Below are 14614 nucleotides of genomic sequence, written 5' to 3'. Positions count from 1 at the left end.
TCTTCTTTAGGAATGTTCCTGGCCGAGATCATTGAGAAGTATTTTGTGTCGCCCACTCTCTTCCGAGTCATCCGACTGGCTCGCATTGGACGTATCCTGCGTTTGATCAAAGGAGCCAAAGGAATCCGCACCTTGCTTTTTGCCTTAATGATGTCCTTGCCTGCCTTGTTCAACATCGGCCTCTTGCTGTTCTTGGTCATGTTCATCTTCTCCATCTTTGGCATGTCAAACTTTGCCTACGTCAAGCATGAGGCTGGCATAGATGATATGTTCAATTTTGAGACCTTTGGCAACAGCATGATCTGCTTGTTCCAGATCACCACGTCAGCTGGTTGGGATGGCCTGCTGCTGCCCATCCTGAACCGGCCTCCAGACTGCGACCTCGACAAGGAGCACCCTGGGAGTGGTTTTAAGGGGGATTGTGGGAACCCTTCGGTGGGGATATTTTTCTTTGTGAGTTATATCATCATCTCCTTCCTGATCGTGGTCAACATGTACATTGCCATCATCCTGGAGAACTTCAGCGTGGCGACCGAGGAGAGTGCAGATCCACTAAGCGAGGATGACTTTGAGACCTTCTACGAGATCTGGGAGAAGTTTGACCCCGATGCCACACAGTTCATAGAGTACAGCAAGCTCGCAGACTTTGCTGATGCTTTGGAACATCCTCTCCGCGTCCCAAAACCCAACACCATTGAACTCATTGCCATGGACCTGCCTATGGTAAGTGGAGACAGGATCCACTGTTTAGACATCCTGTTTGCCTTCACCAAACGCGTCCTGGGGGACAGCGGAGAGCTGGATATACTGAGACAACAGATGGAGGAAAGATTTGTGGCATCCAACCCTTCCAAAGTGTCTTATGAGCCCATCACAACTACGCTCCGGCGGAAGCAGGAAGAAGTTTCAGCGGTGGTTATCCAGAGGGCTTACAGGGCTCGTTTAGCAAGACGGGGCTTTATTAGCCGAAGGCCTGTCTCCACAAAACTGGAAAATGGAGGAACAAACAGGGAGAAAAAAGAAGGCACCCCATCGACGGCGTCCCTCCCGTCCTATGACAGCGTTACCAAACCTGAGAAGGAGAAACAGCAACGAGCAGAGGAAGGAAGACGAGAAAGAGCGAAAAGACAAAAAGATGTCAGGGAATCCAAGTGTTGAGACAAAATAATAGAATTGTACAAATTAAAATATTTGCAAGTGAAAAGATTGTTTACAAACTTCATGAAATATATCAATACAGAACAGCTGTGGAGACACTTACCTGAAGATCTTATACCAAACATAGTCTGCTTACTGTGTGACAGCGTTGCATCTAAAGCAGTGACCTACCACCTGTTTAAAGGACCCTTGTAAACAAACATTTAAACATAAAAAAGGAAAAAAAATGGATTTTCTATTGTTTGGGCAGGTGGATACTGCATGTTCCACATCAGTCAATGCAACTTAGGACAAACAAGCAAAATAAAACACACACACACACACACACACACACACACACAGAAACAAAACCCGCTGCTGGGATTCATGTATTTTCCAAAGCAGCCAAAAATGGATTTTATTTTCCCATTTTGTTGATTATTATTGAAAGAAAACCCAGAAGTCACAATGTTAAAGGGTTTGTTCATGCAAAACTAGATTTGCATTTAGTTAAGCAGCAAAAAAAAAAAAAGGAAAAAAAAGAAAAAAAAGAAAAAAGTTAAAACAAGTAAAACAAAAAAAAAAGGAAAAAAGAAACAAACCACCCATTTAGCCCATGCCATTTAATTGTCATAGTTTATTTGATATTTATTATCTGCATTCTACTTTCTACATGGGCTTTACTTGGTTTGGGAGATGGGGTAATCGGGTACCTTCAGCCTGGAGCCAGCTCAGGCTGATTCCCCCCAAAAAAAGTGCTCGTTCAATGCATAGAAGCGATTTGCATGATGGCATGCCGTGACCAGGAACCATGCATGAGGAACCACGAAACCACAGCCACTCCGTAATCTGTCCACAGCAGTGTGTTAAGCCATAAATTCGAGGCACTCCACCGACTACCGTACACTGTATTGGGAGAGAAGCTCTAACAATAATCGAGTCCTTCACTGGTACGTCCCAGTTCTTAGCGATCTTTCGTAGACCCGCCAGTAGGAGATTAAAAACAAAAAAAAACCAAAAAAAAACCCACAAAGAAACAAGGAGATGAAATAATTGTGTGTGTATGTTTAACAACTTGTCTTTTTTTTCCATCCAGCCATCTTTTTGCACACTGAAATATAACAAAACTAAATGCTGCTCTGGACCTCATCCAAGGGGAGGTGATCAAAACTGAGAATGGCTTGTTATACTGTGTCACTGTAAAACCAAACTCTAGGGCTTAAATACCAGTCAGTAAGTTCATTTGTATCCTGCAATATTTATCATTAATATTAATTAGTAGTCAGCCTCCATCCTGCAGTGTAGACACTTTTTTTTTTTTTTTTTTTGGTAGAGATAACTGCTAAAAAAAAAGTAGCACCTTATCTCTACCGGTAGGAATCCGGGGAGCGTCCCCGGAGCGATCCCAGTGCCAGGGTCGGGTCTCCCAGTGCTCGGTCGTCCCGTGGCCGTCGGGTTCCTGCTGCGGGCGGGACGCGGAGCCGCGGCGGCTTTCCGAAACCCTGAGCCCTTCGTCCCTCGGGACCAGTTTTTGCAGCTCCGCTGCTGCGGGGGTTTCCTCGTTTCTGCAGCCACGAGGGTTTTGAACGAGCCGCGGCACAGGAGGGGCCCCGTCGCGGGGCGCAGGGTGGCGAGCCGGCTGTCGGGTGCCTTCACCTTCTTCCCATTTTCATAGAGCGGCGACTAAAACGGCCCCAGGGGTTGGGTAGGAATCGGAGCTACCTCTTGCCTAGTCTTCTCGCTGCAGCAGTAAAAAAATGCCACAGAACCATCAGGAGCCCAAGTGCAAACGTTCCCTTTTCTCGCCATCCCCAGACCCCGCTCCGTGGTGTCCTCATGCCTCAGCCAGCTCCCAGCCGCTGCGCTGGGCTCCTTCAGGGCCAGCGCGGGGTCACGGGGCGGCGGCGGCAGGAGAAGCCGGGGCCCAGCGCTGGCACCCACCTCCCCCGGGAGGTGCTGGGGCCGAGCGCAGGCGTTCGAGCGCGGACCAAAGCCAGGGTACCCAGAATAGCGGGGGCAAAACCCAAGACAACAGAAGGTGACGGCAGGAAGAACCTCAATTTGCATAATCTCACAACCCACAAAATTACAGGAGTCACTTAAAAAAAAAAACCCCAAACCCAGCAGGAAGCCACCCAGCAGCCCCCCGTGCCGCAGCCGGCGGCCTCTCGGCGCAGCCCAGCCCTCGCCGCGGCGCTGGAGCCGCTCTGCTGCGCCCGGCAAGGCAGCCAGGAACCTTTTCTGTCCTGTCAGCTCTTGCCCCAGTTGCTCCTAGGATATGATGTATAGTAACAAAAAACCTACATACATATGTACAGGCTACATTGTAAACAGCACAAAAAAAGAAAAAAATAGCTGAAAAGTGTGGTTGAACTTTTTAAGAGAATATTATAAATACTGTAATATATCATTTTATTTTATCGGCATGCCTTTTTGTAAATACAAAGAACTACAAAAATAATAGAATGGCTTCTGGCTTATGCCATTGTCCATGTTTATTTTTATTTTTTTAATATTTTTCTGTTTTCCTTAGACTTTAGATAGCCAGTAAATGTCCCCCCAAAGAAGAAAAAAAAAAAAAAAAGGACAAACAAAACCCTACCCCGCCCCCCCCCCAAATAGGTTTTAAAAAAAGCTTTATTGCAAATGATCTTTGCAACAGCAAAAGTATATATTTTCGGGTTCCAATGTGCAATAAGTTGACCACTTCTATGCAAGATTTGGCTAAACTTCATAATTGTTCTTAAGCTGGGCTCTTGACTCGTAGGTGAAGCTTGGTACGTTTAGCGTTCGTGCTGGCACTGTCATTAAGCTACTCCATTACTTTAAAATAAAAAGTCCCTTCCAACTATGTATATATATTTATTTTTTTAACATTAGATCTGTATCAAGTGCACAAGGCCAGTGGCGTTGGCAGCGCCGCTGAGAAGGAACGGGAGCGAGCGGTTTCTTCACCTGTTTGTTGGCTGGAGTCGGTCCTTCTGCTCAAAGAAAAATTTCACGGGGGTGTTTATTTTGGTTTGTTTTTCTCTGTTTCCTCCCTAGGGCAGATGTTTCCATCAGCCGCAGGTCACAGGTGCTGAAAGCAACGGGTCTGCGCTTCCTACGGCTTCACTGGGTGAAGCCAAGGACAGAGGAAACTTTGGTCAAAGAGCTTTAGGGCCGTTTGTGCCGTTCGCAAACCTCCGAATTCAAACGCGCGCACGGAATTTATGTTCCGGATTCAGGGTTGTGGGAATAAAGCAAGGGGGGGGGGGGTTGTCAATTAAACAGACCTTGCCAAAAAATCACAACTACAAGTAGCTCTCTTCCCTCCCCCACTTAAAAAAATCCTCCCTTTTGGGTTAATTTGGGACTGTGTCCTTCAAAGAGCAGAGGGGAAGGGCGATAAATACCAATTCAAGCTGCTTTATTCACTTTTCCTGTTCACCTTTTTTTAAAATGTAGAAGCCAATGTTGAACAAAACAAACTAAAATAAAACCATGATGTTACATAGAGGCCACACCCAAGTTTGAATTATTTAATTTTCTGCCGCAAAAAAAAAAAATAAAAAAAATGTTAAAGCTGTAAAAGATCAATAGTGAAGATTAGTGTATTAGAAATTGCATGGTGGCTCATAATGATCTTACCCAACATGATTAACAATTACGTTACTATAAGCCAAAAGAAAATAAAATAAATGTTACCCTTTTCACTGTACAAGGTAAGGTTGTCTTGGTGTCCCAATTATTTGCAATCTCCATCTCCTCCATGCTTCCTCCAAGGCTTTTTTAGTATGTTTTTACCTCAAGCGTGCAGACGAGAGCAGAGTGAGTTGCAGTCGCAGGTGTCGGAAGGAGTTTGGTGTCGGGTCTCGGCGGGAGCCCGGCTCAGCTTCGCTCCCCGTCCCCCTCCCCGCGGGGAGCGCCGCGGCCGGGGGTCAGCGCTGGCCGGTGCCCTCGAGCGGGTCGAGCCGCGTCCCCCGCGCGGCGCCGCCGCTGCCCACCGCGCTCCACCCCACAGCCCCTTCCGCTCGCGCTAAAACTCCCTTAAAGAAGCTGAGGGAGAGTCTCCAGCCACCCCTTCCTCAGCGCCCCCGCAGCCGGGGGTCCCCCCGCCTCGCCCCTCGCTCGGGCGCGTCACCGCGACTTCACGTCCCTGTTCGCGCAATCGATACGTACCCAGGGGGATCCCCCCGACGCGGACGGGGCAGCGGGGCCCTTACCCCCGCGGGGGGCACGAGCACCGGCTCCTGCTGCTCCGTAGCGCAGAAGGGCCCTAAATCGGGGCACCCCCGTACACCCGCCCCCACCCTCGGTGGGGCCCAACCAGCTTCTCCCACTTTGGACCCAAAGGGCTGAGCGGGGCGCGAGCTCCGGGTATCGCCTCGCCGGAGGGCAGGATTGAACCTCAGGTTGTCGCAAGTCTAATGGTTGAGGACAGCACCTTGAAATTATTTTTCCGATTAGAGTTTTGGTCTGATTTGTTCAACAAATGTGAATTTTGCTGCTCAGTTAAGACCAGCTTAAGCAAACCCCTGGCACTGCGAGGCACAGAGCGAGGTCGTGCTGTCCCGCACCTCACCGGGTCAATGTGTCACACAAAACAGCAACACTGGTTCGATTTTTGTTTTAAACGAGTAAAATTAAACCAAAAAAAAAAAAAAAAATCATTTCCCCTTTGCCACTTTGCTGCTTGTTGTAATTTTATAGAGGCGTGTGCGCGCGAGGGTGTCTCCTACAGCACGTGGGGCGCAGCCTCGTGCTCGGCGCGGGGAGGGGACTCGCTCCCACCTCCTGTCCCGGTTCTACCCGTCTGTAACCGGGGTGGCTCAGTCCCTACCTCACAGGGGTGTTGTGAGGCTCAGAACTAGCGACCGAGTGTAACGCAGCGAGAAGCGCAGGCGCCGAGGGGCGCGCGGCCGGAGCTGGGCACCCGCGGGGTGACAAAAATGCTGCTACAACTGTCCTGGCTCCTGCCACCCCCCTCCAGCGGGCCCAGAGCTCTTTCCCTTTGCGTAACCTGTTCCTGACACTGGTTTTGCCCCGTGTTGTACTTGCTCCCCACTTTCGCTCTTAGGTTTTATTCTCTGTTCTGTCTGACATGAAGGAAGGAGGAGGATGAAGCCGGGGGAGGGAAGGAGGGAGGAGGCACGTGATAAAACAGTGGGCTGGGAGTTTGATGTCTGAACTTTGAGTTCCTTTGTACTGTACATCTTTTTACTTTGGAATTTGCAATAAAGAGGTACGTCCATCTTGTTTTAACAACTTCTCCTGGCTGCCCTGTCGTTCTGTTACCTTGGCACAGCAGCAGCCGCCCGCCCGGCACCCCCAAAGGCCACCGCCCCCAGCTCAGACGGGCCGTCGCTTCTGGAGAAGCCCAACGGCGGAGGCAGGACTCCCGCGGTGGCTTTACAAAGTCGGGCTGATGCGAAGCGCAAATGTCCAGATCCAGAGATCCAGCCCCTGCCCTGAAGGAGCACCCGGGCTCCAAACCTGGGAAGAAAAGTCACAGCGTCAAAAGCCCCACGGTCTCGACGCAAAGCTCACAGGGCGTATTGGGGCTAAATTGCATCAGGGGACGGATTCTGCCACAACCACTCCGCGCGTGCTGCCTCGCGTTGGCCTCCCCCCACGAACACACGCCGCTCCAGGGAGAGCTGCAGCCCCTGAGCAGCACCTTTGGCTGTCGGCAGCCCATCCCTCCTTCCGCTCCAGAGTAAACGCCGCCGTCCCTTCCAGCTCTACCACCACCAGACACACGGCACCCTCCCAGCTCCGATCCCCGCCGGGCCGCGAGCTGCTCATCGGGCTCAGCGAGGCGGACGCGTCGCAGCGCGGGAGGACGGCGGTGGCTGGTGGCAAAACAGCCTTTCACCCCCCCCTGGCCACGACTCAACCCCCCGGGGCCGGCAGCAGCGCGAGGGGGTCGGTCGCTGAGCCCTGAGCTTCGCTTACGGTCAGGAGCTGCCCCGAGAGGAGCGTCTGTGCCAGGAACTGGCTGCGCCGGTGCAGTGGGTACAATTTCATTTAGAAAAAGAAAAAAAAAAAAAAAAGAAGTATTACATAAATAGTTCACTGTTTCACTTGTCTTTTAAAGCCGCACTCAGGGTTATTTCTCCTTCCCTTTCTTCTCCAATACTTGCATGCCACTGCTAGCTGGTTGGATTGATGCAAGCTGTTTCTTGACACAAAATACAGGTTTTAATTCTAATTACAGGAATGCAGATGGCCATAATCAGAGCCAAAGCACTCTGGGTCTGTGTGCCGTGTCGTCCGCCCCCCCCCCTTTTCATTGCCCTGGTTTGATTTCAGCGGCGGGGAGAGGCCACAGACACTCCAGGACAGCAGAGATGCTGCAGCGGGGGCCTGGGGATGCCCTCCCTGGGCACAGCTGGACCTGGCAGCATCACCTGGGACCTCCAGCTTTTGTGGGTTTAGGATTGTCACTGTCACACACAAAGAGCCAGCGAGGCAGCGAGCGCCACGCGCAAACATCCCCATATTTGCAGTTTTCCCTGCGCAGCAGCGGGTCACATCCTGCCCTCCCCAGCCCCATCAGCAACACAAACCCCACCCGAGCTTCCCTGTCACACACAGCCTGCGGCTTTTAGTTACTTGACAGAAGTTCCTTGGCTAAGAAATGGTGAGAAAAAACTAAACCCGCAGCAAGAGACAGACCAAGAAGGGAGCGAAGCCCCCAGACCGTCAGCAGCTCGATGGCCCCTCAGCACACCCAGCTCCTGGCTTCAGGAAAGCCACAGATGTCGCCCAGAACAGCTCCAAGCAGCACAAAACACCCCTACCCCAACACCCAGCCAGGTCACTGGCATTAGAATTAACCTCTCGCCCAGGAATACTTAACCCCAGGTGCTGGCTTAGCATAAAAACCCAGCAGAGAGTTTGTGTCCCCTCCCTGCCTGGGAGGGGGGAGACCAGGAGTTGGGGAGACCCCACGCTGGGGTACGTGGGGCCACAGTGAGGACGTGGCTGAGGGGCTCTGCCCGGCTCCGTCCCTGCTGTGGGGCCCTCTGGCATCCAGTGACGACCGGGGACGTCTCCAGCGCAGCCATCACTGGTGGCACATCCAGCCCCGGGTGCTCCAGCCCAACCCAAGCCACGGACAGGACCCTCCCTGCCCAGGAGAACACACAGGGCCAATCTCCGGGTCTCAGCCCCTCCACGAGGCTTTATTGGGTCTTGTTTTCCCTCCAGCAGTTTCTGGAAGATGCTGCCGTTCAGGTGACGTCCCAATTTCAGGCAGCGTCCAAACCCAGCACCCAGCGGCAGGAGCACATGGTGGCCACGGTGAAGAGGATGGAGGCGAGGAAGCCCCCCAGGATGCCCAAGATGACGGGGCCAACCCAGCCCAGGAGGCTGCGAGTGTACGGGGGGGGTGGCCGCCTCTCGAAGCGCAGGTCCCCCAGGTCCCCGTCAGGGGCCCTCCTGCCCCGCACCCTGCCATGCCGCCTGCCCCTCAGCAGCAGGGAGGAGGTGAGGTGCCGCACGGTGCGGCCGTACTCCTCCACGTTCTTCCGCAGCTCCAGGCTCCTGTCCTGGTTCAGGTTTTTCCCCAGCTCCCGGGCGACGTCGGGGCGACCGACTTGGCGGAGGCCACGGGCCAGTCGGTCCCAGGTCGTCACCTCTCCTGCCGTCTCCAGCCAGCTCTGTAGAACCTCTGAGCATCCTGTGGGGCCACGGAGGTCCCGGCGGCGGCGGCGGCGGATGGGGTTGTTCTCCTCGGAGAGCTGCTCCAGCTCCTGCTCCCCAAGGTCCACGTCGGGCCCCACCAGCTGCCTCCAGAGCCGGCGGCACTCGGAGAGGGACAGCAGCTCCGCAATTCGGCTCATGGTGTGGCGGCCCACGCTGGCTGCCACCGTGTCCTCGCACCCACCACCCACCGCCAGCAAGAGCAGGATGAGTCCTACGGGTGCCAGCATTGCTTGGGTGCCCCTCGGCATCGGGGTGGCCCAGGAACACAGACACACCCCGCTCCCCCCCCCCCCAGTCTGACCTCACAAACCAGCGTGTTCCAGGGACGCGTCTCCTGTCTCCCAGCGCATCGTCCCGTGTCCCCCCCACCAGCACTGAGCATCTCCTCCCCGCACTGCTGCGCCCTGCAGAATCATCATCTAGGTTGGAAAAGACCTTGAAGATCATCTAGTTTAAGACGTCTAGTCTAGGCCTCAGCTCAGCCCTTCACCTCCTGGCGTCCCTCCCGGCATCCCCCCCCCCCCCCCCCCCAGTTCAGCCCATCCGAACAGTCCGTCTGGGCACCAAACACGGGGCGGGGACGCGGGGACAGACTAAATGGTCCCTCGATTACCAGCAGAACCAAACTAAAGGGCTGGAAATTTAATGCTGCCTGTGGGGAGCTTCAGGGCACCTTCAGCACTGGCACTGACGTCCATCTGTCCGTCCGTCCGTGCAGCCAGGCACAACAGCCTTCGCTTCCCACGCCCGGAGCATCCTGTGCCCGTGGGACCCGGCTGGGTGGGGGCCGGGGCTGTTCCCGGCATGTTCGTAGGGGCGGGGATGGGGGACAACGGCCGCTGCGCCCCTGGGGCGTCTCCACCAGCCTCTTCCATCTCCCGAACGCCCCGTGGCAGCAGCTCCCCTTTCCCACCCCGAGGAGGGGGGGTATGGAACCCCCCCCACCCCGCTGGGAACCTGCGTTTCCCTCTCCCCCCCCCCCCAAATCGATGGGGCTGAGTCGAGTTGAACCGAAATGATTTTGCTGGAGGATCGGGCGAGGACCCCGTAACCACGAGGTGGCAATGCAGCCCCGGCCACGCGCCACCAGCGCACCCGCTTTTTCATCGGGGTGGCGATAAAGCTGCGATTTCCCCGGATCTCCCCAAAGAGCCCCAGCCTGGAGGGGCCCGGGGCTGCGCCGGGGCCGGCGTTGGTACCCGGGGCCGGAGGAAGCAGCCAAAGAGCAGGAGAAGGAGCAATTCCCCGGCCGGGAGGTTTGCAGGGGCTTGTGTTATGGGGCTCCATCCTCCATCGCTGCCTTCTGCCTCTCCCAGCTCCCATCCTTCCCCCAAGCATCCTCCAAAAAAAAAAAAAAAAAAAAAAATAAAAAAAGGCAAAGCCAGAGCCTGAGGGCCTCGTCCTGCCACGAGGATTTTTAAGACCCCACTCAAGACACCCGTGATGCTCCAGGGGTGGAAAACCACGGCACCGCTGCTGCAAAACGCATCCCATGTCCCCGGGCCGGAGGGAAGGGACCCATGAGCTCCTTCAGGAGTGTGAGGAAGGAGAAGATGGGAAACTGCGGCCGCGAAGGCCCAAAGCCACGAGCAAACGCCTCCCGCCAGGGTGGGGTTTGGGGGCGAGGATGGGTCCTTCTCCCCCATGCCAGGTCTCAGCCCCCCCCCCGACCCCGCTCCATGGGCACTCGCAGGAGAATTTTCCAGGGTTTTCTGCCTTGTTGAGAGCCAAACCGTGACATCAAACAGGCTCAGAGCCGCCCAGTTTCCGCATAAACCCCCTGGCTACAAGTCCAGCATCAAACCCAAAAATAAATTCTGCAGGAACACCCCGAACCAGCAGCCGTCACGGCGGCTTTTCTAAGGGGACCCTTTTTCCTCGATACCCTCGTTGAATCTTGCTACAGAAGGGGACTCAAACAAGCCAACGCTGCTCCGCTCCTGCCACCACGCGAAGGGGGGTCCCTTCTCCCGCAGCCCTGCCGGGAGGAGCAGCACCGAGCACACGGTCCCGTTCGGCTTTTGCCAGCCAGACCCTCTAATATTCAGTTTGGCACCGATGACGGGGTGGTTTGGTTTTTTTCTCTAAGAGTGCCAGCTTTCAGGACTAACACCATTGCCGCCATCCCCTTGCTGCTGCCACCCCTGGAAATGCTCCTCCCCACCCTCGCTGCCAAAAGAGCATCTCTTGGGGGGTTCCAGGGTCTCCCCACTCGTGCGTGTCCCACCGTCCCGGCGAGGGGGACAGCGGCGCGTGCAGCCGTGCCGGGGAAGGACGCGGAATGCTGGCGCCGTCAGCCCGGCGAGTCCCGCACAGGACTTGGCCCAGATTTGGGCGCAGATTTCACAGGTTTTGTGGATTAAGACTCCGGAAGGTCGGAGTCCAGCTGCAAATTCATTTTAATAACCTGAGGTGCCAGGGAGCAGCTGCCTCTCCTCCCTGCGCCGGCACGTCCCAGCTAGACCAGGCCTTGCAAAGCCTGGCTTTCTCCCGGGCTGCGGCGGACAGAGCGTGGCCGGACACCGTCATTCCCAGCGGGATAACGAGCTTGGACGGGGTCTGGGAGCAGGGATGTGCACAGTGGCCCTCGCAGCAGGAGGAGAGGAGCCAAGCTTCTCCCTTTGCTGAAGGAGGAGGAGGAGGAGGGAGCCTTCCTCCCATTTTCCCGGCTCGTGACTCTGCAGCCCATCCACCAAGTAATTTATTCATAGCGCAGTAACCTCGGGGGTCCCGATAAAAGGCCGGAGCTGCCGCATTGTTCCGGATGCGCCAGCGCCAGCACAAAGGCTCCGGCACCTCCCGGCCACCAGCCAGGGATGCCACCACGTCCCCGCCCGTACTGGGGGGCACAGGACCCAATTCCTCCCCGCAAAACACCCTGAAAACGCTGCCTTAATTGCCACAATTATTTCTGCTCTGGGACACAGGGTCCCTCTCCAGCAGGCTGCTCGCCTGCAATTGCTAATGAGCTTAACTCATTAACGGGGGCACCTGTAACGGGGGGGGTGGGGGGGGGCAGCCGCAGGGACCCCCCCCGTCACTGGTGTCGCAGCTCTCGCTGCTCCCCACTGGAGCAAAGTGCTCAGAAGCTGCCCAGGATGTGAGGGAGCTGATTTAACCAAACTAACTGATTTCAGGATACAAAGTTATCTAAGGACACAACTTCACACACACACACACACAAAAAAAAAAGAAACAGGGATGGGGATGCCACGAGATAAACGAATTCTCCGTAATTCAGGAGTTATATAAAACTTTGAGAAATGAGCGGTGGGGGAGCAGCAGCACACAATGGGAATAATTCAGCTTAAAAAAAGCTGAAAATTCAACCCAACCAAGAGAAAACCAACCCCAGGCCAGCCCTGACACCCCCCCACAACGCTCGCAGGCCCCCCCCACTCCTCGCACCCCCTGTACCTGCAGGTGCTGGATGGGCCCTCGCCAGCCGCAGCCAAACATGCCTCAGCCCCCCACAAGCCCCCCAAAACTGGGGGGACCTTTACAGCAGGAACCCCCCACCTCAGCAGGACCTCAGCCAGCCCCTCCCAGTGCCTCTGCCCTAACAAGGGGAGGGGGCACAGCTGGACCCCATCACCCCTAACGAGAGGAGGGGCGCAGCTGGGCCCCATCACCCCTAACGAGGGACCCCCCAGCACCACTGATGAGAGATGGGGCACACCTGGACCCCCCCAGTGAGGGGAGGGGCACACCTGGACCCCCTCAACACCCCTAACAAGGAGTTTTCTTCCTGCAATACCCCTGACTGCAATACCCCCCCTCCATGCCCTTCCCCAACCCCATGTCCCTCCTGTCCCCTCAGTCCCCCCCCCTGAGACCCCCCTCCTGTGCCAGGACCCCTCCAAGGGGCTGAAAAAGCCGCGGGGGGGGGGGCAAGGGCTGGCAGAAGGTGCTGCAGGCTCAGCCGGGAGTTCAGGTAATCTCTTTAATACTGTGTAATACTTTTCTTTTTAAAATACAGCATTTCTTGAGGTAGACCATTACAGTTCAAAAGCATTTCTTTTTCAGACATTAATAAGACATGAATTAAATACTTTCATGTACAATATGTTGCAAAATGAGGTAGAAATGGTTACAGAGAGTGTACAAAGTCAAATATGATAATAATAATAATAAAAAGTCTTCAGGAACCCAGTACCACTTTTTGGAGGAAGGGGCGGGGGGGGCGTCTGCCCCGGTAATGCCCTTTGCAGGCAGCTGCCTGCACGCCCCCGTGCACGCTTACAGGGGAAACTGCAAAAAAAGTGGGAAAACATCCCAAAGCTGGCAGACGCCTCGCTCCTGCGATGGGGGGGGGGGGGGAAGCCCCCGCAAGCAGACCCTGAGGTTATGGGGGGGCCGCTCTGAGCAGCGGCCGGCGCCAGTGGGTGGCCCCGGAGCAGCTGCCTCCCCCGGTACAATATAGAGCTCTAAAAAACAAACAAACAAACAAATTAATATTTTTTTAAATTGGGAAAAAAAAGCCAAGCCCACCCGGTGATACGAAGCGGGGGGGGGGGTCAGGGGGATGTGCAGGGGGCTCACGCAGTTTTGCACCTGATGGTGGTCGGCAAGGGGGGGGGGGTCAGGGCTGTGTCCTGACCTCAGTGGCCACCACAGCCCGGCCCTGCTCGACTTATTTTGGGGGGAAAAATGATTTCCCCAAATTTTGTGGCCCCCCCACCAGCCTCTGCTGGGGCTTCTCGGTGCTCAGAGGTGGCGACCGCGGGGAGAAGCCAAAAATCCCTTATTTCAGGTGAAAAGGGAGCGCCACGCCCTCGCAGCGGCTTCGTCACCCCCGGCCCCATCCCCAGTGCAAAACTGACACCGGGAGGAGGATCCACCCCCCCCACACCCCCCCACCCCCGGCCCGGCGCAGAGGTGGGTGCCCCCTCCCCACACCCGGGGAGATGCCGGGGGGTGACAGACCCAGCCTGACCCAAAAAGTGGTGCTCGCGACAGCTCCCAAACTACGGCACTAAGACTCTTTCCGTTGAAGACACGTTACTCCACCAAACGCTACAATAACAATGTCAAAAAAAAAAAATTAAAATAAAATTATGGCATAATATATGTGAAAAGCACCCAAAATACATTCAACTTTCATCTTTGTAACAGCTTCAAGTTTTGTTTTTTTTTTTTCTTTTCTTTCTTCCTTTCTTCCTCCACCCCTTTTGGAAGCAAACGAACGAGGCAGCTCTGTCCCAGGTCTGAAAACTCTTAAAAATCTCTTTTTCCTTTTCTGAGAAGATAAAAAGAGTTTTTTAAAAACACATTCTTTTTTTTTTTTTTCTGAGGTAATTCTTTTCCTGAGTAGTTAAAAAGAAAAAACAAAAAAAATACTACATACCTTACAAAAATAAAAAACCAAGTCTAGTATATTAAACAATCATCTACAGTATTTTACTCCAAAACCCCCCGGTTTTGTGTGTCCCCCCCCCGCTCCCCCCCTCCCCGATCAAGGACATCGCCGCCGGGCTGGTCGTGCCACGTGCGAGGGGGCTGCTTTGCTCCGAAGACGCCCGAGGTATTTCTGTTAGGAACAATAAAAGCAATCAAACCAAAAAAATAATAATTGAGCCTCTGGGTAGATGGGGGAGCTCGTGCATCCGACGCCGGAAAGCCGGATCCCGAGGCGCCTCCGGCCCCGCTCGCTGCATCGCTGGTCCAGGGACGGATGAACGGGAAAATAATAAATAGGTTTATCCTGAGTTCAGCGGCGACGGCTTCCGAAAAACCAAGGAGAGGAAAAGCCCGGCCGAGTCCGGAATAGTAAAGAAGAGGTATG

General features: G+C 54.7%; 2 protein-coding genes across 7 annotated transcripts in view; one reads left to right on the top strand and one right to left on the bottom strand.

Annotated features, from left to right (window-relative positions):
* Positions 1–4843, top strand: part of SCN8A (sodium voltage-gated channel alpha subunit 8) — a 59147-nt gene extending 54304 nt beyond the window's left edge. For 5 of the 6 annotated variants that reach the window (XM_074807529.1, XM_074807525.1, XM_074807526.1 and 2 more), the window contains one exon: positions 11–4843. In XM_074807529.1, coding sequence (XP_074663630.1) covers positions 11–1158 — 1148 coding nt within the window. In that variant the 3' untranslated portion in view covers positions 1159–4843. The remainder of the gene's footprint in view (positions 1–10) is intronic. The other variant, XR_012621007.1, reaches the window with a different exon arrangement.
* Positions 4844–8372: 3529 nt separating this feature from the next.
* Positions 8373–9077, bottom strand: TMDD1 (transmembrane and death domain 1). Its single transcript, XM_074807603.1, has one exon. The coding sequence runs from the start codon at positions 9075–9077 to the stop codon at positions 8373–8375; it is 705 nt and encodes a 234-aa protein (XP_074663704.1).
* Between the last annotated feature and the right edge of the window lie 5537 nt (positions 9078–14614).

This window comes from Strix aluco, chromosome 27, assembly GCF_031877795.1.
Source record: "Strix aluco isolate bStrAlu1 chromosome 27, bStrAlu1.hap1, whole genome shotgun sequence".
Taxonomy (NCBI): domain Eukaryota; kingdom Metazoa; phylum Chordata; class Aves; order Strigiformes; family Strigidae; genus Strix; species Strix aluco.
This window is presented reverse-complemented; position numbering and strand designations above follow the sequence as displayed.

Excerpts from the sequence above, each read along its gene's own strand:
- TMDD1 (XM_074807603.1), bottom strand. The coding sequence starts at position 9,077 with ATGCCGAGGGGCACCCAAGCAATGCTGGCACCCGTAGGACTCATCCTG.